General features: G+C 46.5%; 1 protein-coding gene across 3 annotated transcripts in view; it reads right to left on the reverse strand.

The window, feature by feature from the left end:
• LOC115298983 (radial spoke head 10 homolog B-like) overlaps positions 1-5,906 on the reverse strand; it is a 54,780-nt gene extending 48,874 nt beyond the window's left edge. For 2 of the 3 annotated variants that reach the window (XM_029948207.1, XM_029948206.1), the window contains exons 1-2: positions 5,580-5,906; positions 441-516 (exon numbers count right to left, since the gene is read on the reverse strand). In XM_029948207.1, the coding sequence (XP_029804067.1) occupies positions 441-516; positions 5,580-5,830 (327 nt within the window). In that variant the 5' untranslated portion in view covers positions 5,831-5,906. The remainder of the gene's footprint in view (positions 1-440; positions 517-5,579) is intronic. The other variant, XM_029948208.1, reaches the window with a different exon arrangement.
• Positions 5,907-9,170: the final 3,264 nt, after the last annotated feature.

The raw sequence follows: 9,170 nt of genomic DNA on the forward strand, positions 1-9,170 counted from the left end.
ATGGAAATCAGGAAAAGGAGGGCGCCTGGGTGGCTCAGTCGGTTAAGCATCCGACTTCAGCTCAGGTCATGATCTCACGGCTTGTGAATCTGAGCCCGACATTGGGTGCTGTGCTGATAGCTCAGAGCCTGGATCCTGCTTCAGAGTCGGTGTCTCCTTCTCTCTCTCTACCCGTCCCCTGCTCATGCTCTCTCTCAAAAATAAATAAACGTTTATTTTTCTTTAAGTCAGGAAAACAAAACAATCTAAAATGATGACTTCTGTGGTATGGAGCCATTATTTTACCTTAAAATAGGTAATTGGGGTTCAAAGTCAAATTGGCATTAAGTACTTCCAATTTCTTTTGAAGACTCAAAGGACTTTTCTGGAGATATAAATCTCAGACTCTCCCAAAACATTCTCACCCTCCTCCCTGCCCATTCCCGAAACGTGTAACTCACATGGTAGGTACAGCCTCCTTGAAAGACTGCAAAGCCTTCTCCCTCATACAGCCCACGGACTTTTTCCCCTTCATAGCTGCAAAGAAATAAAGCTCAAGATAATGAACGGCGTGACCAACCCTAAGCGATGGTGGGCTAAAATTACAGTTAACATCAGGGAAGAAGTACAAGCAATTTCTCACATTCATTCACTCAACAAACATTCCCCATGAATGAGACTGAAAAGTTCCTGCCCTTGGGCAATCCTAGTTCACTGAGGAGAGACAGGCAGCAAAGAGGAAACAAACAAACAAGATGACTCCAGATTGTGTTCAATTTTTATGAAAGGCATGATCTGGGAAGGCAGCTGAGAATAAGTAGGAGGAGGCTGCTGGGTACAGGTGGTCAGGGCAGAGGCCTCTAAGAGGACATGGGACTTGTAGTGAGACATGCAGGTCATGAATCAAACAGCCCTAAGAAGAACTCTGTGAAAAGGATGCTGGGAAGAGAGAACTTGCACTGCAAGTGCAAAGGCCCTGTGGCAGGAAGGAGCCAATAGCTCAAGTTCAGCCAACAGAAAGGAGGGCACTCCACCTGGAACACAGGAGGGAGAGAAGAGAGGAGACAGGAGAGGGCTTTAAGAGGGGAGTTGGCCAAGGTCAGATTTATGGCATAAAAAGGATGGCCGCTGTGTGGAGAAGAGATTGTGGGGAGAGCTAGCAGCCAGGAGGAAATACGGAGAAGGTGCTGAGATGGAAGGTGACCGTTCATTCTGGGCAGTTTCGGTCTGGGATGAGGAGACAGTTCTGGAAATCGGTGGTGGTGATGGTGGCAGGACAGGATGAGTGTACTTAGTGCCCCTGAATCGCACACTTACAATGGTAAAAATGGGAAGTTCTATGTTATGTGTATTTTCTGATGATAATTTTTAAAAATCTTTTTAAGGTTTTTTTATGTTTATTTATTTTGAGAGAGAGAGAGATCATGGGAGCAGGGGACTGGGTGGGGGGCAGAGAGAGAGGGAGAGAGAATCTGAAGCAGCCTTCACACTCAGCTGGGAGAGCTCAATTCCACCACCCTGGGATTGTGACCTGACCCGAAATCAAGAATCAGACAGTTAACTGACTGAGCCATCCAGGTGCCCCTCAGCTGCCCTTCTACACACAAATACAGAAATACACTAGACTACACTAATTAATACACTAATAAAATAATAGCGGAAAGAGAAATTAAGAAAACAATTCCATTTGCAATTGTACCAAAAACAATAAAATACCTAGGAACACAGTTAACCAAGGTGCTGAAAGATCTGTACTCTGAAAACTATAAAACACAGATGAAAGAAATTGAAGGCAACATAAATAATTGGAAAGATATTCCATGTTCATGGATTAAGGAGTAATATCGTTAAAATGTCCATACTACCCAAAGCAACCTACAGATTCAGTGCAATCCCTATCAGAATGCCAATAGCATGTTTCACAGGACTAGAACAAATAGTACTAAGATTTGTATGGAACCACAAAAGCCCCTGAAGAGCCAAAGCCATCTTGGAAAGAAGAAATAAACCTGGAGGTATCACAATCCCAGATTTGAAGATCTACACAAAGCTGTAGGAATCAAAAGAGTATGGTACTGGGACAAGAACAGACAGACAGATCAAGGGAGCGGGACAGACAGCCAGTAAAGCCACAATGATATGGTCAGTTAATCTACCACAAAGGAGGAAAGAATACACAAAGAGGGAAAGACGGTCTCTCAATAAACGGTACTGGGAAAACTGGATAGCTGCACGCCAGAGAGTGAAACGAGGCCACTTTCTCACACCATGCACTAAACAAGACTCAAAATGGATTAAAGATCTGGGGCGCCAGGGTGGCTCTGTCACTTAAGCATCCAACTTTAGCTCAGGTCATCATCTCATGGTTCATGAGCCTGGAGCCTGCTACGGATCCTGGGTCTCCCTCTCTCTCTACCCCTCCCCTGCTCACACTCTGTGTTTCTCTCTCAAAAATAAACAAACATTAAAAAAAATTTTTTAATGGATTAAATATCTGTGAGACCCAAAACCATAAAATGCCTAGAAGAAAACATAGGCAGTAATTTCTCTGCCATCAGCTGTAGCAACATTTTTCTAGATATGACTCCTCAGCAAGGGAACCAGAAGCAAAACTAAGTTATTGGGACTACATCCAATTAAAGGTTTTGCATAGCAAAGGAAACCATCAACAAAACAAGGCAACCTATTGAACGAGAGAAGCTACTTGCAAAGGATACATCCAATAAGGGGTTAATATAAAATATATATACAAAGAACTTACACAACTCAACACCAAAGATACAAACGATCCCATTGAAAAATGGGCAGAGGACCCAAGTACACATTTTTTCCAAAGAAGATACACAGAGGTCCAACAGACACATGAAAAGACGCTCAACATCACTCTCCGTGAGGGAGGAGCAAGTCAAAACCATGATGAGATATAACCTTGCACCTGTCAGAATGGCTGGACTCAAAAAGGCAAGAAGTACTTGTTGGCGGGGATGTGGAGAAAAAGGAAACCTCATGCACTGTTGGTCGGAATGTAAATTGGTACAGCCTCTCTGGAGAACCATATGAAGGTATCTCAAAAAACTAAAAATAGAAAAACCAGAGGATCCAGTAATCCCACCAGTGGGTATGTGCCCAAAGAAAACAAAAACATTAATTCAAAAAGAGAAATGCACCCCTGTCTTTTGTGGCATTATTTACAATAGCCAAGATCTGGGAGCAGCCCAAGCATCCATCCATAGGTGAACAGAGAAAGAAGATGTGGTATATATACTCAATGGGATATTACTCAGCTATAAAAGAGAATGAGATCTTGCCTTTTGCAACATGATGGATGGACCTAGAAAGTATTATACATGAAATAAGTCAGAGAAAGACAAATATCACACAATTTCACTTATATGTGGAATCTGAAAAACAAACAAAGCAGAAGGGGGTAAGGGAATCGGCCAAATGGATGAAGGGGAGACGGAGAGGCAGGGGAGTAAGTCCCAGGGAATGAAGGGGACAGTGTAGGGAATATAGTCAACGGTATTGCAATAGTACTGACAGACAGTAGCTACACTCTTCATGACCAGAGATGATGTAGAAGGTTGTTGAATCATTATGTTGTAGACCTGAAACTAACGTGACATTAGGTGTGACCATACTTTGATTAAGAAATGAAAAGATGGGGCCCCTGGGTGGCTCAGTTAGTTGAGTGTCTGACTTCCTTCGGCTCAGGTCATGAGCTCACGGTCTGTGAGTTTGAGCCCCACATGGGGCTCTCTGCTGCCAGCCTGCCAGTGCAGAACCTGCTTTGAATCCTCTGTCCCCCTCTCTCTGCTCCTCCCCCACTTGCACTCTCCCCCAAATCAATCAATATTTAGAAAAAAAGAAATGAAAAAAAAATGGCCACGGGCATCACTGGAACCATAAATCTTGACTGAGCACACCCTCTGCCTACAGCCTGGGGTTTGGTGCTCTCGGTGTGTCTGCACCAGGACACAGTTCCCTACCTGGGAGAGAAGCTGAGACTTGGAAACAAATGATGGTAAATCATACATAGTACATATGTATGTAATGCGGTAGAAAGTGATAAGCATGATATTGAGCAAAACTACTTCCTACTGGGAAGAATCAATGGAGAAGGTTTGGGCCAGAAGCATAGGTTGGGATTTGGTCATTCAGAAACCAGGTAAAACACTCCAGCAAAGAAACCCACCTTTGCAAACAAAGATTAAAAAAAAAAAAAAAAAGATGTGGAGGAATGTCTAACTTGGCTTTTGAGTTTGAGAGCAGAGAGGCAGGCTGGGGTCTGAGCATCGGGTTAAGGGGTTTTATTCTGTAGACAACGGAAAGAAATCAAAAGTTTTTAAGGGTGTGGTAGCCAGCTTCAAAATGGCTCCCAGAAGAGTCTCACACCGGAGTAGCCACACCCTTGTGGAATCCTCTCTCACAGGGAAGAGGGCTGACCTGTGAGACCACTAGGGTATTGCAGAAATGACAGAGGGTACAGGTGCCTGGGTGGCTCAGTGGGTTAAACTTCAGCTCAGGTCACGATCTTGAGGTTTGTGAGTTCAAGCCCCATCGATGCTGACGGCTCAGAGCCTGGTCCCTGCTTCTGATTCTGTGTCTCCCTCTCTCTCTGCCCTTCCACAGCTTGCACTCTGTCTCTCCTTTCCTTTCTCTCAAAAATAAACCACATTAAAAAAACTTAAAAAAAGAAATGACAGAGGGTAATGACAGAGCAGGTCACAAAAGACATGTGGCTTCCTCCCTTGGTCTCTCTTGAATTCTCTCTGGGGAAGCCAGCTGCTAGGTAGTGAGGAACTGAGGTCTCCTGCCAACAGCTATGCCAGGGAGCCCCTTTGAAAGCAACTGTGCATCCCGCCAAGCCTTCAGAGGACAGCAGTCTAGCGCCAAATCTTGGCTGAACCTCCAGAGACCCTAACCCAACACCATCCAGCTGAGCTGCTCCCAGATTCTTGACCTCTATAAACTATTCGAGATAATATTTGTTTTAATTACCATGCTCTGGGGCGACTTGTTACACAGACAGGTAACTAATCCTGGGAGTGATGTATGTACACAATTAGGAAGGCAAATCCATACAGGAGGCCTGGGAAGGGCCTAGAAGCAAGGAAATCTTTAGGAAGTGGGTCCAATAGCCCAGGCAAGAGGGAATGGAGGAGGACAGCCTGGATAGGGAGGAAAATGGTGGTGCCCTTACAGAAATAGGGATCCATGGAGAAGCCAATGGCTGGGGGAGAAAGAGTGACATACAGAGGAACCTTCTATGGGGTATATTTTTCCCAGTGAATAATGTGAAGATCAGAAAGGTTAATAATGGGGTTGATGTCACAGAGCTTAGACCTCAGTCCAGATCTTATTTCAAGTCCTGTGGTCTTTGCTTTTCAGCAGAGGGGCTTGAAGTCCAGAGGACGATATCCAGTAGGGCGTTAAAAATTTGAACGTAAAACTCCAGGAGAGAGAACAGGGCTAAAGACACAGATTTTTACAGTCACCTAAGGGAGCAGCAGGCAAAGCCACAATAAGAGATTGCGGAGAGAGAGAGAATGAAAAGCAGTAGAAAAGGGAACATGGAAGATGCAACCCATTAAATTTACCTTTCGACTATGAGCTTGGTGAGAATGGGTTCTTCGTATTGAGTGGCATCTTCATTTAGCTGGTCCTCATTTTTGGACTCTTTTCTGGGCCACAGTTCACTGAGATGCATTTCCAGTGGTGCCGGAGCTCCAGAGGACATTTCATGTCTAGTGGCATTGCCATCTTGCTTGGAAAAGTCTGGATTATCAGAGGAGGGAGAGCGGGCAAACTTCTCCCCCTTTTTGTCCGCTCTTCTCTTCTCTTTCACCATTGTCTTTAGAAGTCCTAAAGTTCACTTTATATATGTGTCAAATGATTCCTTTGGTTGGGAGCTATTTTTTTCAAAGTATTGATCAGTTTTTTCTGAAAAAGAAAAATTGTAGCTCTACATACTTGCAGGTTTCATCTGTAGTTAAAATTTTAGCTTTACGGGGTGCCTGGGTGGCTCAGCTGGTCAGGTGTCCAGCTTCGGCTCAGGGCAAGATCTCATTGTTCGTGGGTTCAAGCCCCACCTCGGGCTCTGTGCTGACAGCTAGCTCAGAGTCTGGAGCCTGCTTCGGGTCCTGTCTCTCCCTCTCTTTCTGACCCTCCCCTGCTCGCACTGTCTCCCTCTGTCTCTCAAAAATAAGATAAAAAAAACATTAAAAAGTTTTAGCTTTACAACCCAATGTCATTATTTCTCCTCTTTCTAAAGCTTGAAAAATTATGACTATGAAAGTATCACCAGTTTATAAAAATGTAGCATTGGTTAGTCTTAAATTTTTTACTGTATTCTTTTAAATTTTCTTTTTTAATGTTTATTTAACTTAGAGACAGAGACAGAGCATGAGTAGGGGAGGAGCGGAGACACAGGGAGACACAGAATCTGAAGCAGGCTCCAGGCTCTGAGCTGTCAGCCCAGAGCCCAATGCAGGGCTCGACCCCACGAACCATGACCTGAGCCAAAGTCAGACACTTAACCGACTGAGCCACCCTGGTGGCTTGTTTCTAAAATTTTTAAAAACTGGAAACACTGCCTACCATTTCTTTTCATATAGTGCTCCAGCAAGAAGGGAACCTGATACGTTAAAAATATGTGCTTAACCCTTAAGGTCTTACATACTGCCAGTTCCTACTTTGAAAGCTCATCCCTGAAGATGTCTGCATGGCGGGGCACTTGGATGGCTCACTCAGTTAAGCATCTAACTCTTGATTTCTGCTTGGCTCATGATCTCGAGGTTTGTGAGTTCAAGTCCTGCATCAGGCTCTGTGCTGACAGTGGGGAGCCTCGTTGGGATTCTCTCTCTGTCTGTCTGTCTCTCTCTCACTCTCTCTCTCTCTCTCTATCTCTCAGAAAATAAACTAGGGCCACCTGGGTGGCTCAGTCAGTTGAGCTTCGGACTTCAGCTCAGGTCATGATCTTGCGGTTTGCGAGTTCAAGCCCCGCATCAGGCTAGCTGCTGTCAGCCTGTCAGCACAGAGCGCGCCTCAGATCCTCTGTTCCCCTCTCTCTGCCCCTCCCCCACGTGTGCTCCACAGATATATATACATAAATAACTGCAAGGCAAAGTGCTCAAAAGCTGCTTTCAGGTTCCTGCATTGCCCATTATCAGCTGTGTATCCTTAAACAGGTTAAACTCCTGCTTCAGATACCAAATAGAAATAACAGTGCTTTGTCTCATTTGTAAGGATTACATGAAGTGATGCACAAAAACCCCTGAAGTGTGGTCTACAGCACACTACCGATAATGCCATGATTATTATGTCACTTTCCTGTTTTTGAACTTGAAATCATGGGCTGCCAGGCTGAGTGCCTTCCATGCCAGAAAAGGAGCCATGTGATGTTCGCCCAAGGTGACAGAGCTGAAGGGCAGTTCCCCAAAACCCCAGTTTTCATGGTCTCCCAAACTGGCACCATTGAAAGCATCGCAGGGCAAGAAGCAAGATACACAGATGAGTCCTGGTGTGCAGCACAAATACAAGTCCCTCCTCACACCCTGAGGGGTGCCGGGGCACCCCACACACCCTCTGCTTGGATGGCATCCTCTGGACATCCCTAGGCTTTGCTCTCACCAACACGATCCTGCTTTTCTTTTCCTTCAAACCCCATTATTCTTTCCAGCCCGCACCCCAGGGAAGCCCAGGTGAGTCTTTGCTATAATAGGCTTTCTGGTCTAGGAGTGAAATCTGAACAAGTAAGGCCAACCTCATTCCTCGAGGCGTGTTTCCCAGTAACTTTTGTTTATATTCTGTTCTCCCTGGCTTGAGGCTCTTGAACCCCGGTGATTCATTCCTTCATTAGGCAGCGCAAAAGGGGTTCGCATTCTCTGAGCTTGAGGTTCCCCACCACTCCTGCCCACCGCACCTGCCCAGGTCCTGGGGGCCGCGTCCGCCTGGCGGAGGAAGCGCCGGACTTGGCCGCAAGTCCGCCGGGCACGCAGGACCGCCGTCGGGGCGCTCACCTGGCTCCGAACTCCGGGCAGGGAGTGGGGACGCAGCCGGGAAGAGGCAGAGGTGGAGAGGCGACCGCGGAGCGTCCAGACTGGGGCTGGTCTCCAGGCAACCACAGGCTCCGCCCCGTCCGCCCCGCCCTTAAAGGGACAGCCGGCAGAGAAGCCGGAGAGCAGCAGGGCTCCGCCCCTCTGGTCCAAGCCAGGTGGCAATGTGGAGCTGGACGCACCTGAGCCGCGTTTTCCCAGCTCTTTTAATTGCCGCGTGGCCTCACCGCGTTTATCTTCACCGAACACAGGAACCCAGGCGGCTTGAACTGCTATAGTCAAATTACCCCAAACTTAGTGGCTTAAAGCAACAGGTGTTTATCATCCTAAGCTTCTAAGTTAGGAGTCCAACAGGACTGGTTCCTTCGGGTGGCCCCAGAGGAGAATCTTACCCTGTTTTTCCAGTTTTTAGAGGCGGCCTTCCTACATCTTGGTATCAGCTGGTTAAGGTTCTCCAATTTATTTTTTAATTTTTAATGTTTATTTTTGAGACAGAGAACATGAGCAGGGGAAGGGTGGGAAGAGTGAGGGGAGAGAGAGGAGAGAGAGAAAAAGAAAATCCAAAGCAGGCTCCAGGCTCTGAGTTGTCAGCACAGAGCCCGATGCGGGGCTCCAACTCAGACTGTGAGATCCTGACCTGAGCCGAAGTTGGTTGCCTAACTGAGCCACCCAGGCGCCCCTCCGATTTTTAAGTCACCTGCTAGATTGGGCGCATGCAGTCAATCCAGGATACTCGCCCCACTTCCTGGCCTTCCCTCAACCACATCTTCAGAGCCCCTCTGGCCACTTGGGTCACATATTTGAGGGCTGGGGGTGGGTGGGGAGGAGGGAGTTGCCTACCGAACCCTAATTAAATGAGATTCTGTAGCAGGACACGGCAGCATAGACACTTCTAACAATAATTACTCAATTATTTCAATACATCTAGGGACTCCTAAGTTTGCAAAGGGAAGCTGAGCAGGCGGGTGGGTCACACCGGTCACTGTACACCCACAGGTGTCTAGTCCCCAGAGCCTTTATGTCCAGCAGGACGAGCTTCCATGAAAAGCTTTTTGACAACAGGGGTTCTGCTCCCTCTGGACCAGTAACGAGAACATTATGCAATTCACACCCCAAAAAAACCATAACACAGCG

This window comes from Suricata suricatta, chromosome 8 (genome assembly GCF_006229205.1).
Source record: "Suricata suricatta isolate VVHF042 chromosome 8, meerkat_22Aug2017_6uvM2_HiC, whole genome shotgun sequence".
NCBI lineage: Eukaryota > Metazoa > Chordata > Mammalia > Carnivora > Herpestidae > Suricata > Suricata suricatta.